Source organism: Dipodomys spectabilis, unplaced genomic scaffold (assembly GCF_019054845.1).
Source record: "Dipodomys spectabilis isolate Male_0828 unplaced genomic scaffold, ASM1905484v1 ptg000233l, whole genome shotgun sequence".
Taxonomy (NCBI): domain Eukaryota; kingdom Metazoa; phylum Chordata; class Mammalia; order Rodentia; family Heteromyidae; genus Dipodomys; species Dipodomys spectabilis.
Window position 1 is genome coordinate 5870745 of NW_024870910.1, and position 14278 is coordinate 5885022.

Genomic DNA, 14278 nt, shown 5'->3' on the forward strand with positions numbered 1-14278 from the left:
GAGGAGTTATGAGACAGAATATTTTTGTGTGTGCAGATATATTAACAATAGGTTTATTTATGCAGACACACACATGTACTCATCTCCTTTAAAAGTGAATCTTAATTATAGGGCACAAATTCATTGTGTTCTTTGTTGGGTGTTGGGTGTAGACTAGCAAGGGAACATGAAAGACTAGGCTTTATCCAGAATCAATTTCATCCACAAAGAAAAGAACAGCAGGGCACTGGTAGGGAGGGCATAAGATAAGATTCTTGGACTCCCTGATCCATTCCCATAATTCCATTCGAATGGGACTATGGGGTCATGAGGTCATGAGAGAAGGTGCTGAGTAAGCAAGAACTGTGCCCATCTAGGAAAACCGTCAGCTCAGGGTGACTTCAGTTTTGGTTGCTCAAGATCTTTGTGTGTGTGTGTGTGTGTGTGTGTGTGTGTGTGTGTGTGTGTGTGTGTGTGTGTGTGTGTGTGTCTGCACCATCTCTCTTCATGGGTAACCTACTTACCTTTAATGTAGGCGTGTCCTGCCAATACCTGGCACTTGTTACTTGGTGGACTTCATTATGGTGAAGTCAGCCGAGTTCTCATGTGTCTTGAATCCAACAGAGACATGCTCCTTACGCGTTCCTTCACTTAGTATGATGTACCAGACTCTGTGTCTAAGACAGGGTTAAGTATATCTCCCTCGTGTAGGTGTGGCAGGCAAAATAGCGACCTTCAGCCTTAGAACGTGGGGAGATGTTTCTTCACGTGGGGAGGGGAATTGGCATGTGTAAGTAGGACTTTTGACACGGAGAAGATTGTTCTGGATTATTAGGTTAAAGCCGGTGTAATTACAAGGGTTGTTGGAAGAGTGAGGAGAGAGGCAGAGCCAGAGAAGGAGACAGGATGTGAGCAAGTCCAGGCGGGAGAGAGGTGACTTCTGGTTTTGAAGGTGGAGGAGGGTTATGAGCCAAGAGGTACGGTGACCCCCTAAGGAGGGAAGAAAGTTCTGGAGTCTCTAGCGGCAACATGGCCCTGCTGGAAGGGCTCAATTTTCACCCAGCAAAGCCTATTTGGGGGCACTTGATCTTTAGACCTGTAGATAAATCGGTGTTGTCTTAACCTAGTGAATTCGTATGAACTTATGGCATCAGGTGGAAATTAATGTACTTGACCAGTGAAACTAATCTAGTTAGTGTCTCAGAAGGGCAAGACAAAGTTGGGATAGTCATTATCACCTTGAAGAATGGTTTTAAGGCAAGTATTTCAGAGTAGGGGCATGGTAAGGATTGGGTAGGGACCGTGGTATAATTGGTTTACAATTGTAAGGAAAAGATTTTGAGCAAAGAGGCTAAAAGAATCTCCAATCGAAGCTCAATGGGTGCTTAAAAATTTTTTTAATGGCCTATATCAATCAAATGAAGGAGTATCATGGTATTCACATATGCTTAACAACATTTACCTACATACAGTATGCTGGGACAAATGCACTGCGTCTGGATGACGCCTTCTTAATCCCTCTTTCTTCTGCCCCTGTCTCTTGGTGGGTTTCACGATACCATTTTCAGCAGTCTCTCTATGCCCTCACCCCTCTCTCTATGTGTATCTACAACGGACCTCTGTCTTAACACTTTTTGCCAGCGCAGGCTCAGAACAAAGAAAATAAGGACCATTGGTTGATGTTTTATGTTGAGCACTTTCGATGGGCTATTCCTAGAGCCAATATTTATTTGTTCTCTTTGTTTTCCTGGCCAAGAGTTTTCTGGGCTTGTAAAGTTCTGTAGATGGGAATGAGGCAATAATAATTCATGTTACTTGACAGTGAGCCCTGTGGCAGTGAATGCTTTTGCTTTGCAGTTGCAAGGGGAATATAGCACTGGACCAAATTGTCAGGTGTCCCTGAGGCTGGACAAGCCACAGGACCATCTGGTCCTGTCTCCCTTTCTTGGACTCTATTCCTGTCCCTTGAATCTCATACATCTCAGCAGATGTGAAAACGGGCTTTCATTCATTTCTATCCAAGTGGGGGTTTTGTGTTGTTGTTTTCTTTAAAGGGCTCAATTTAGATTGTTTTCTCTTCTTTCATGGGGTATTAGTTTATCATTGCTGCTGTAACAAAAACATCACGAGTTTAGTGTTTTAAGCAATGTCTTGAGACTTACAGTTCTTTAGGTTAGACGTTGAATGCATGCTCTTCTGGTCGGAGGCCCCGGGCTCTGTTCTTTCTGGGCTCCGAGAAGTGTTGGAAGGGATGTATGTTCTCCCCACTTGCCGCTTCTAAAGCATTTCTTTTTTCCTGAGAAACCTATCATCCTTCATCTTCAAGGCCAGCCACAGCAGAACGTCTTCGGTTCTTTGATTCTTGCAGCCAGAAGAGAATCTGTTTAAATCAGTTGGGATCTGACGGGGCCTCAGTAGATACTGTGGTTACCACAGGCCATGCAACTACTTCCTGTGCCTTCAGAGGGCACTGCCTCCCTTTCTATAAGATATTTACAGGTATTTTTATCAGTATTTGCCTGAAGATCCCTCTGTGTGTGTGTGTGTGTGTGTGTGTGTGTGTGTGTGTATGATTGATCTAGTGGGTCAGTTGGTGTTTAATGAACAAGGCAGAAAGTTTCTCCTTGGCTCTATTAGTGCCTACGTATGATGAAAGTTTTTGATCTTGAGCTGGGGTGTGTGTGTGTGTGTGTGTGTGTGTGTGTGTGTGTGTGTGTGTGTGTGTGTGTGTGTGTGTGTGTGTGTGTGTGTGTGTGTGTGTGTGTGTGTGTGTGTGTGTGTGTGTGTGTGTGTGTGTGTGACTGGGCCCTATCTTTGAGCTTTAGTGCTCAAGGCTAGCACTCTACCACTTGACCCACTGATCTACTTCAGACTTTTTTGGTGCTTAGTTGGAGATAAGAGCCTCATGGACTTTCATGCTGGGGCTGGCTTTGACTGCAGTCCTCAGATCTCAGCCCCCTGAGCAGCTAGGATTATAGGCATGAACCTGGTGCCTGGCTGGAGGGAGGATTTTTGTGCGAGGATGCTGCGCCCTCTTCCTTTGCTTATTGAAGTCATCATGCCAGGGAGATAGAAGGCATCCGCAGCCTGTTTCTGACTGGTCTTGAAGTTCTGGTTGGTGAAAACACTTTGAGAAGACATAAAGATGGTTAACCAGGTGTCCTTGTTCGGGTGGCCATTCCGTTCTTGTGCTATTTTGTTGTTGTTGTTGTTGTTGTTGTTGGTCATGGGGCTTGAACTCTGGGCCTGGGTGCTGTCCTTGCACTCTTCAGCTCAAGGTGAGTGCTCTACTGCTTGAGCCACAACACCACTTCCAGTTTTCTAGTGCTTTATTGGAGATGAGTCTCATGGAGTTTCCTGCCCGGACTGGCTTTGAACCATGATCCTCAGATCTCAGCTTCCTGAGTTGCTAGGATGACAGGCGTGAGCCACCGAGCATATATATGAGTGGTGTGTCGGGAAAAAGTCAGATGTTACCCGTTAGCTGTCCTGTTAGGTTAGCCATCCTCTTGGGTTGATGGCTTTTCATTTCCCTTTAAGATACCCACAACTTGGCCGGGTGCCATGGCTCACACCCATCATCCTAGATACCTGAGATTGGAAGATCAAGGCGCAAAGCCAGCCTGAGCAGGAAAGTCTGTGAGACTCTTATCTCCGATAAACTACTTGGCAAAAGCCTGAAGTGGCAAAGTGGTGCTGTGGCTCAAGTGGTAGAGCATTAGCCTTGAGCAAAAGTAGCTCAGGGACAGTGCCCAGGCCCTGAATTCAAGCTCCAGGACAGATGTGCGTGCGTGCGCGCATACACACACACACACACACTAAGATACAACTCTGCTGTAGTCCTTGGTCCTGATGTACTGTGTGCGACTCAGTCTTTTTCATCTCCTGCTCCCCAGTGCTGTGCCTCTAGCAGACCACGCCCTTCCTGTGTCACAGTGAGGGTGGGAATGATTTATCATCCCTCTCCTCTTGCTGATGGGGGCAACTTGTTCACACAGACACAGCAGGAACAATGCTGTGGGGTCAGCTTCTCCCAGCTCTCCAGACTATCTCCTCTGCCACCCCTCAGCACTCAGTCTGTACCAGGTTAACAATAACAACAAAGACCAGAAACGCTTCTCCACTAGGAAGGATTTGATCCTGCAAAGTGCTGTGGCTCTTTGCTATGGCTGCCACTGTTGTTGTTTGCCGATAGCAATGTTGCATTACTGGAGTCATAGTATGCACGCTTGTTTTCCTCTCTGCCCTAGACTCACCTTGACCTCTTGGAAAAAAGTGTGGATCCCCAGCGAGTGTACTTCCGGCAAGGTGTTCTCTGCCAGACCCTGGGCGGGAACCCCTGCCCTTTGGTGACCATCACGGCCATGCCTGAGACCAGCAGTCCTGACCAGCTGGAACAGTTTCGTGAGTAAAACAAGGAACATTTATGCATGTATTTATGTATGCATGTACTTATTTATTTATTGTCTGTTGTGGTGCTTGAACTCAGGGCCTGAGCACTGTCCCTGAGCTCTTCTTCTTCTTTTTTTTTTTTTTTGTCGGTCGTGGGGCTTGAACTCTGGGCCTGGGCGTTGTCCCTCAGCTCTTCAACTCAAGGCGAGCGCTCTACCACTTGAGCTACAGCGCCACTTCCCTGAGCTCTTCTTGCTTAAGGCTAGTGCTCTACCGCTTTGAGTCACACCATACCACTTCCCATACTCTGGTGGTTCATTGGAGATAAAGAGCCTCACAGACTTTCCTGCCTGATCTGACCTGAACCAATGATCCTTAGATCTCAGCCTCCTGAGTTGCTAGGATTGCAGGCGGGAGCCACCTGCGCCTCCCCACCCCCACCCCTACAACAAGGAACTTCATAGAAGGTTCGGCTGAGGGTGTTCTTGACACTTGAAGGAGCCATGCCCCCTTTTAGGCCAGAAGTTTCTTGAAGAGTTGGGAGACTTGTCTGTCTTTAGAGAAATATACATCTGACCTCAGGGTAAATGTTAATGCCTCTCTTGTTAAGGAGACAGGAAACAAATTGCAAACTGCCAGGGAGAGGAAATGGCTGTCGGGAAGAGGGAACGGAGGAGGAGTGGCAGTCACTCCCTCTCCAAAGCAGAGCCTCGACTCGGAATCACATTTTCCGGCCTTGAATCCAAGGACTTTTCTCATCATGGCTCGTGGTCTGTTACTTGATTCTCTTCCATCAGTCAAGGGTTGGAAAGGAAGGAAATGGAATCTTGGAGCCAGGCCTGAAGTACCCGCCCCCCCCAATACCTAGATCTGGAGACCCACGGTGTGAAGAAGGCTCTGGCCAAGAACTGTGGATCCAAACCAAAGCCCACAGGCAGATACACATGTAGGCATACGGACACCCGCAGATGCACAGGAACCTGCACACATATGGGTGTGTGCAGATTCAGATACACCCACACACACCCAGAGGCACCGATGCGCAGTGACCTAATGACAGAGCTTTAGTGTGATCGGCTTGTCAAAAGCAAGTTTTGCAAGTGGCTTCGGACACAGGTAGACAAAAAAAAATAAAACCCACAAAACTCAATTAGGATGGGGAATATTTTGCCATAAAAGCCAGTTTGGGAGACGGGAAGAAAAGACTGGAGAGTAAAAGCCATCTAATTTATTCCCAGAAGATCTCAGCCTTATTGATGAAGTGCTAATGGCGGTCAGGTGACTCTTAGGCTGGATGGGAGAAGTAATTTCTCACACCCCATCAGCACCTGACAATGGATGTTCAACAACCTGGCTAATCAACAACTGATTACCCTATCTGAATTAATGAGGCCCTAAAATGCTTTAATGAATAATAAGGGATCACTCAAAAATTCTCTTTTATGTGTTTTATGCATTTAAGAGCCATTTCTCTTCCAACAAGTCACTGAGCCCTTCCACTCAGCAGACAAGCAGTGATTTGGAGTTGAGAGACAGCCGTCTTTCCAGAGCCATCTTCCTGGTATTCTTATCTATTTAAGAACGTGGATGGACTCAAGTCTGAGTTTGGCGAGTTCTGTTTCCGAGCAGGAGGTGAGCAGAACTTCAATGCGTGATGGCAGGGTGGCCGTGACTGGCATCAGAGTTTGTTTGTTTTTAGTTTGAAGAAAAGACGAGAAACACAGAGGCAAGCCCCTAAATAATTTGGCACTACAAGAAGCAGTTCAGTATTTTTTTTTTAAAAGAAGAGACAGGAAGGACCTAGTACACCCTTACTCACATCAAGAGAGGGTGGTGTCAGTTTGCTGTCTGTGTGATTAGTTTAATACATGGATGCGTTTAGTTGTCATAGTAGTCTTTTATTCCCTCTTTTTTATATACTTTAATTGTAAAGCTACTGTACAGAGGGGTTGCAGTTACATGAGTCAGGTAATGAGCACATTTCCTGTCCAGCCTTGTTACCACCTCCTTTGTTTATCCCCTACCATCCCTTACTTCCCCCACCTCCTCAACTCTTCCCCGCCCACCCCCCAGCCAAATTGTAAAGTTTGTTTTCAACATAGTATCTTGCACATTCATTGTTACAATGGGTCAACCTGTATCATTATTTAAGCATTTTGTTGTTTCCTTTCCCCTCCCCAAATTCGAAAAATGTGTATACAAGATGCCGGGCACTGGGCTGGGAAGGTGGCTCAGTGGTAGAGCGCTTGCCTTGCATGCATGAGGCCCTGGGTTCGATTCCTCAGCACCACATAAGCAAAAAAAAAAAAAAAGAATTGTACTCATTACCTGACTTAAGAATGCTAACTCCTCTGTAAAATGCCTTAATAATAAAAATAAAATGATATATTTAAAAAAAAAAAAAAGATGCCAGGCACTGACATCAAATACAGTGAAAACAGGAGTTATACTGTGGGGGAAGAGCATACAAAAGAAACAACAACAAAAAAAAAACTCACATAGTACATTATAAATATGTTAGACATATTTATATAGCAAGAAAAGAAAAAGAAACACTTGTGTTCCTATCTTGGGGTTCATTTCACTTAGCATCATTTTATCTGGTCATATGCACATAGCTCTTGGCCTTTTCTGCTTGTCCCAGACTTATACTGGTTATTACAGATAATAGAAACCATGGGACCTATGTTTCTCTGGGCCTGGCTTACTTCACTTAATATATTTTTTTCCCAAATTTTCCATTTCCTAACAAATGGGGCAGTGTCATTCTTTCTGATGGAGGCCTAGAATTCCATTGTATATAAATATACCACATTTTCTTGATGCATTCATCTACCGAGGGGCGTCGGGGTTGGTTCCATATCTTTTGTTCCCTCTTAAGCATGCTAACAGATCAGCTGTTCTTCATCTCAGAGTGGAGTCTGGGCATGAGAGGGAGGTTTCCTAGGATAGCAAGATGAATTCTGTTTACTTGCTTTTTTTTGTTGCTCACAAGTGGTCACCATTGGAGCTGGGTGCTCAGGCAGCCAGGACCCTGGCCCGGGGGGAGGAATGGACTAGAGTGAGTGGTCTTCCTGGGCACTTGCAGCCCGCCCCTCTTAGGAGAGTCCTGCACTTTGATCAGTGCTCTCTTTCATCACCATCTTGAAAAAAAATCTATTAAAACATGAATGGGACTGGAGGACCCTGTGAAGCGGAAATAAGTCAGGCACAGGAGGACAGGTGCTGTGAAATCTCACTTATCTGCGGCAGTTAAAAAGTGGCTCTTTTAGATGAGTAATTAGAATAGAGGCTCCCGAGACCTGGGAAGGGTGGGAGGAAAAGGGGATGAAGAGAGGATGGCTGGCAGGTGGGATGAGCACTTGGATAGGAGTAAGTTCTAGTATCTATGGCATAGAAAGGTAACAATTAGCTGTGTATTTCAGAATGGCTTGCAGAGAGGGTTCTGATGGCCCCTTACACGTTCAGAAATGGTACCATTGCATATTGTCCACCTGGGTTGGAATCTCATACTCTACCCTCTAAATAGGTACAGGTATGTATCAGTTACATAGTTTGTAAATTGAAAAGTAAAGGGACTTGAGCAAAAGCGACATCAGTCAATTGGTCAGAGATCCTGCATTTTCACTTGGTAGTGGGTTTCGGTACATCATGTAGCTAGTCCTGAGATAATCAAACTGTTCACAAGTTTTCATCGTCTCTGGGCATGATGACTTTGTCAGTGCATTGAGTCCAGGGTCTAGACTTTTCATACCATACATCTCAGCGGCAGGAAAATGGAGAATAAAATTGGCAAAGGGGACTAGAGTAGAGAAAGAGACTTTTAGTGTGGAAAGAAGGAGGCTTTTATTGGATCCAGTCATAGACTCCCCAAGAGAAATGTGGGGCTGGCTGTGAGTCGGACAGCCCACAGCTGAAGGCCCCAGGCCCTGCTCATGGTCAGTTGGGTCTTTCGTTCTTGTGTCTACCTTTAACTCGGCCAAGAGGAGGCGGAGCAGGTGCCCTGGTTGTGGAGCCAGCCAGCGAATCCCAGGGCGTCCGTTAGAGTTGAGGTGTCCCGAGCCCCTTTCCCCTCTCTTGCTTGTGTCTCACTGCTTTGTCTTCTCTAAAAGGCCACACAGAGGAAAACCAAACCAAGCCAGAGCACGAAGGCTGGTGTCCTTCCATATGAGCAAGAAGAGTTGCAACTTCCTTTGTCCATTCGCTGGGAAACCTGGTGTGGATTAGGTGGTTGGCTGGTGGCTTTTCATTTGGGGGAGGAGCCCCCATTTAACACCTGGGTGAGCAGGGCTCGGGAGGGTCATTCTCCGTGCACAACAGATAGGCTGATGTTCAGCACTGATCTTCTGGCCTGTGACCCAGCACTTCCTCCGCCCTCTTCTCCCTAAATGTCCTCTCCCGCCCTCTTGCTGCTGAGAAGGGACTTTTGTTATCCAACGGAAGCGTTTTCCATGGTGGACCATTTGAGGCCTTGTGGCAGGGAGAGGGGGAGAAAATTCTTTGGACTTTTGAAGGTCTTTCCTATTCCTCCCCTTTGGACTCTTGCAGAGGGCTGAGATTTTAGCCCCTGGGGTGTAGTGCTAGGGGCCTAGTCTCAGCCTAATTGCACAATTAAAAAATCCACAAGGCAGTCTGCAATGTGAGCACATGGCTACTACTGTGTTTATATAATAATAATAATTAATAATAATAATAAAGAACCTAGCACAATATAAAGACTATTTACCTTCCAACGTGCAATTAACCCTGCCTGTAATTCAGAAATGAAACCACTTAACTTCCTTAGAACCACAGAATGTGGTGTACTGATTTAGGAAAAGCAAATGAGCTAGCAGTTCAAGAGTCTGTGTTCCAGGCGCCCCCCCCCCCCCATGGCCCCTCTCCCCGCCCGCCCTCCCCCCCTCCCCCCCCCCCCCCCGGCTTTTCTCCTCCTGGGGTTTGGCTCAGCTTTGGTCCGGTGTGGATTGCTTAGCTGTGATCCAATCTATGTTTATGTCCATCAACTAAGCTGTGAAAGTCTACCTTGCAGTTAGTGCTGGACCGCGTGATGGCTGTTTACTTGCACCAACAAACCACGCAGAGTCATTCTGCTCCAGGATTTCTGATTTAGTGAAGTGGAATCTCTTAGGGGAGCAGCACAGGGCCCCTAGGGAGTGGCTTGGGAGCTGGCTGGCCCCTTCCACTCCCCGATGCTGCCTACAGGAGTGGGAACCCATTTTAGTTTGGAGAACTGGGACTCGGGGAATGGAGGCATCATTTGTCTCAGGAATTTTCTGCTGGAAAATTGGTTGCCTAGCTAGAAAGCCTCTTTAGTAGCATTATCTTGAGACTACCCTTAAGAGCAATTTGAGTTGGGGAACTAATTTGTGGGTTTTTTTTTTTTTAAGGAAAATGTCATTCTCTTATTAGAAACTCCCATTCTCCAAGTGAATAGTCACTCTGGGCCCTCTGACTGGAGAGAAGTCAAGATCCAACAAAGGTGGATATGGCTGAGGGGGTGGAACTGCTATTTTTGCAACCTGAGACACCTCCGCCCTGCATTTATTACAGCTGAAAGAGCAGAGCATAACCTTTCTGTGTCTCCGGAGGTGAGATGACCTCACTCTACTGCCTCAGTCTCCCGTGGCTCACGCACTGCTCTTTCCAGGGGGAGGGGGGTGGAGAGGGGAGGTGGGGAGGGGAGGTGGGGAGGGAGTGGGGAGCTGGGACTACATTTGCAGTTGTTAAAGAATACCTTTCTATCTTTTTTCTTTTCCTTAAAAAAATATTCTTAACAAAAGTAATGTTCTGTTCAGCCTGCCATTATGCTAAAAGCTTTTCCTTGGAAGACAATAGCTGTTCTCAGAAAAAAAAAAAAGGATTTACAGGGGGTCCCCAGGGTGTAATGAGCCACACAAGGCACCTGCCTGGGGTTGGAAGTTGTCACTTGTAAGTGGTTTTAAATTAGAATGGAGTGGAAAAATACACAGCTACAGAGCTCCCCTTTTGGCTTCACTGCAAATCATGTTCCATCCTCTCTGCCTCTCTATCTCTGCCGGGGACCCCTGATCAGGTACCAAGGAGAGAGCTGTCTGCTGGGGAGAGTTAGCAGTAACATCGGTGGCCCAGGGAAAACAGAAACTCCAGCACCACGCAAACCTCCTGGCTCCTGGAAATTTCTGTAGGTTATTCCACCCTATTTGTATTTTATGCTTTAGAAGAACTGGAGATTGAACTCCAGTTCACATAGCTGCCCCATCCTCCCATCCTTCTGTATTTAGCTCGATTTGCAGATAGGGTCTCCTGCTTTTCCCAGAGCCCGTCTTGGACCCTGATCTTCCATCTCCCGCCTCCTGATTCGCTGGGATTACAGGAAGGCACCAACCTGCCCCTCTCCATGCAGAGACACGTGTGGGGGTCATGCAATGGGATGAGACCACTGAACTTTAGAACTCGAAAATCGTTAAAGACTCAAGAGGAGATTTTCACAGTCGCTCATGTGTTACAGAGCTCAGGCACAAGAATTAACCTACCTGGATAAAACCCAGCTAGTGGGTGAGAAAGGCCTCAAGCCTCCCTCTGGCTTCCAGGTTAAAAATAATCTTTATTTTTTCCCCCTATAAAACAATGCTTCTGACAAATATTGGTATACACAAAAAACTGTAAGAGTACAGTGTCTCTTCTGCTTTAATAAAAGGAGTTACAATTCAAGGAACTCACCCCTACCCTCTTTTTGCCTTGGGATTTTCATCTCTTCAAAGAGGAGCAAACACAAGAGTAAGATTTCCACCTCTTCAGGGCAAGCAGTCATGATGGACACATGCAACACATATGTTACATAATAAATGTTCCTTAATCCTTGTCCCTGAGGCACGTGTAATCTATAGGCTTTGTGTATCTATAGGCAAGTGGATAATCTTCTTTCTGCCTCCTTTATTGTTGTCATTGTTTTGTGTGTGTGTGGTTGTTGTTGTTGTTTGGTCTAGAAACTCCCATGAAGGAAGGGCTAAGGCTCATTCCTCTTTCCAAAACTGGTTGGAGTGGGTGGGGAAGATCGTAAAACCTAACAGTTTAATAGCTTTGTTTTTATCCTATCATTTAAGTCTTACCATGTTTTACACAATATAATTTTTTTCTTTTTCCATATAGTTGCCTTGTGGATTAAAGAACAGAATAATTATGCCCATATGGTGGATGATAAATTAGAGATTCGGTACAAATACCATTTGGTTCGCATCTTGAATTCAGATGTCTACATTCAGAGAAATGATGGGAAGTGTCTTGTTTAAGGTGGGAGAATAAATTAGTGGTATGTAGGAGCTAGGAGCCCTGGGCATGACCCTGTGAAGGTATAGGGTGGTAGGTTGATGTGGGACAGAAGATGAGGTAGGAAAGATAAACTGGGTTACATGGAAAATTGCCATCTTTGTGTGTTTGTTAGAAAGCTGCTTTTGACAGCAATGATGTGCTAATAGGATGCTGTTTCAGGCAGAGGTAAGGCAAGGCAATGTTTGTTTTAGAGGAAGATGGAGGAAGTCTGCACTGAGCTAGGTGGTGATGGTATGGACGGAGCCCAGCTCTTTAACGTTTGACCCAAGTTTCAAATTCACTGCAGGCTCAAGTCTTAGGTCCATCACTTATTAGCATTATAACCTTGGAAAAGGTGCTTGACCGCTCTGTGCCTTCTTTTCTGCTTTTATAAATGTGGTAATAATATCACCTCCTTTCATCTGTAGATGACAAAGAGCTTAAATGGCTGTCTGGCACAATGAGTATCAAGAAATATTAGCATCTGTGCACTAGTGGCTCACGCCCATTATCCTAGCTACTCGGGAGGCTGAGATTTGAGGATCATGACTTAAAGTCAGCCTAGGCAGGAAAGTCCATAAGACTTTTATCTCCTACCAATCACCAAAAGGCTACAAGTGAAGCTGTGGCTCAAGTGGTAGAGTGCTAACTTTGAGCAAAAACAGCTCAGGGACAGTGCCCAGACCCCAAGTTCAAGGCCCAGGACTGACACAAAAGGAAGGAAAAAGGAAGTAAGGAAGGCAGGCTGGGCACTTGTGGCTCACACCTGTAATCCTAGCTACTCAGGAGGCTGAGAACTGAGAATCATGGTTTGAAGCCAACTGGGCAGGAAAGTCTATGAGATTCTTATCTCCAACTAACCACCAGAAAACTGGAAGTTGCACAAGCTCAGGGACAATGCTTAGGCCCTGAGTTCAAGCCCTACAACCAACAAAAAAAGAAAAGAAAGAAATGAAGGAAGGAAGGAAGGAAGGAAGGAAGGAAGGAAGGAAGGAAGGAAGGAAGGAAGGAAGGAAGGAAGGCAGGCAGGCAGGCAGGAAGGCAGGTAGGCAGGCAGGCAGGCAGGCAGAAATTGTTGGTGATCTCTCTGTGTGGTAGGGTCCCAAAAGAAAATAGGTCTGGGGAGGTGGAAGTGAAGGTTTTAAATTTAGGAGATGTGACAAAAAGGTGAAAGATCTTAGTGAATTATTAAGAGTAGAGAGTATGTGTTTCTACTTTGGATGATGTGTGCATAGTTCAGTGCCACCAAAGGAACGTAGAAAGAGAGCAAAAGTGGGTTGTGGGAGAATAATGAGTACAATTTTGGAAATAATCCATTTTCAGAGACCTGAAAATTACACAAGAACCCAGTGTATGCATAATTACAAAGCCAATATGATGTGAGATCTATTTCAGTGGGAAATAAAACAATTTCTGTATCACCTGAATAATTTACTCAATTAGCAAAGAGACCAAAGTTGTCTATACATGCTTATTGTACTAGAAATATGTACTGTATTCTATCAGAATCCATCCCAGAACATTCTATTCCATAAATGTATCCACCAGCTATAATTTATTTACATATTTTAAGGTAATGAGCTGTTTACAACGTATTTATGTATGACTAATTGTTCCACGTACCCTTTGAGGTAAGGGGGAAAAAGAATTACATTAATTATCTCCACTTTTAGGTGATTAAATTGAGGCCTCAAGAAAGTGAAATGCTAAGAGCAGGAGCTTGGATTTATACCACGAATCTCAAACTTCGGGAGAGTGACCCCTTTAACCCTCCCCGCTCCTTCAGCTGTGCAAAATGAGAAAAAAAAACATACCCTCTACCATCAAGATACAGTTCCCTGTATGGAAGAGCAATGCTTTCTACCACCAGCAATATTTTCAGTTATATATATATATATATATATATATATATATATATATATATATATATATATTCAATAGATCCAATGCATTCTCCAGTGTGTTGAGAAACAACAAAGTGTTCACACAGGCATTAGAAACCCTCGATGCTTTTAGGAAGGTCTACATTTGACTGCATTTACACGATCTGCACACTGATCTCCATCATATCCCCCTCTGGACATCTCTCAACCATACCCACCAGCCTCGTCATCAGCTGAGCCTCTGGATTGGCTTTCCACCCTGCGTTCAGTGCTTTTCCTCTGCAGTTTTGCGTGGTTGAGTTCTTCCTGCTGTGAATTCTCTTAGCTTAGGTCAAAAGGAGGCCTGGGAGGGTCACCATATCTGGTGTTTCCTCTTTGGGGAGACTCACATAACTGCCTCATAGCTCCTATGACTGAGCTCAAGAGAGCACAGCCTTATAGGCTTTTGTTTTCACCCTTGTGGTTCTCGGAACTAACACAGTCCAGGCACAAAGTGGGTGTGTGTACAGCAAATACTTACTACACAGGTATATAAAAATCTCTGTCCCTGTTCTTGCTTTCACGCACAGAGAGCCTTCAGCCTCCCTAACGGCCTGGATCCTGGAGCCTTCAGGGGTTGTCCTGGTACAAGGATTTTCCTGAAGAGAGTGTATCCACTGATCTTAGTTAGCACCTGCCTGGAGGCTGGGCCCACCGAGAAAGGCTGAGAAAAGGGTGGATTATGAGTTAATGGGAGA

General features: G+C 45.4%; 1 protein-coding gene across 1 annotated transcript in view; it reads left to right on the forward strand.

Moving 5' to 3' along the window:
• Agbl1 (AGBL carboxypeptidase 1) overlaps positions 1-14278 on the forward strand; it is a 353278-nt gene that overhangs the window by 74509 nt on the left and 264491 nt on the right. Inside the window, exon 17 of the mRNA XM_042698518.1 lies at positions 4230-4383. Coding sequence (XP_042554452.1) covers positions 4230-4383 — 154 coding nt within the window. The remainder of the gene's footprint in view (positions 1-4229; positions 4384-14278) is intronic.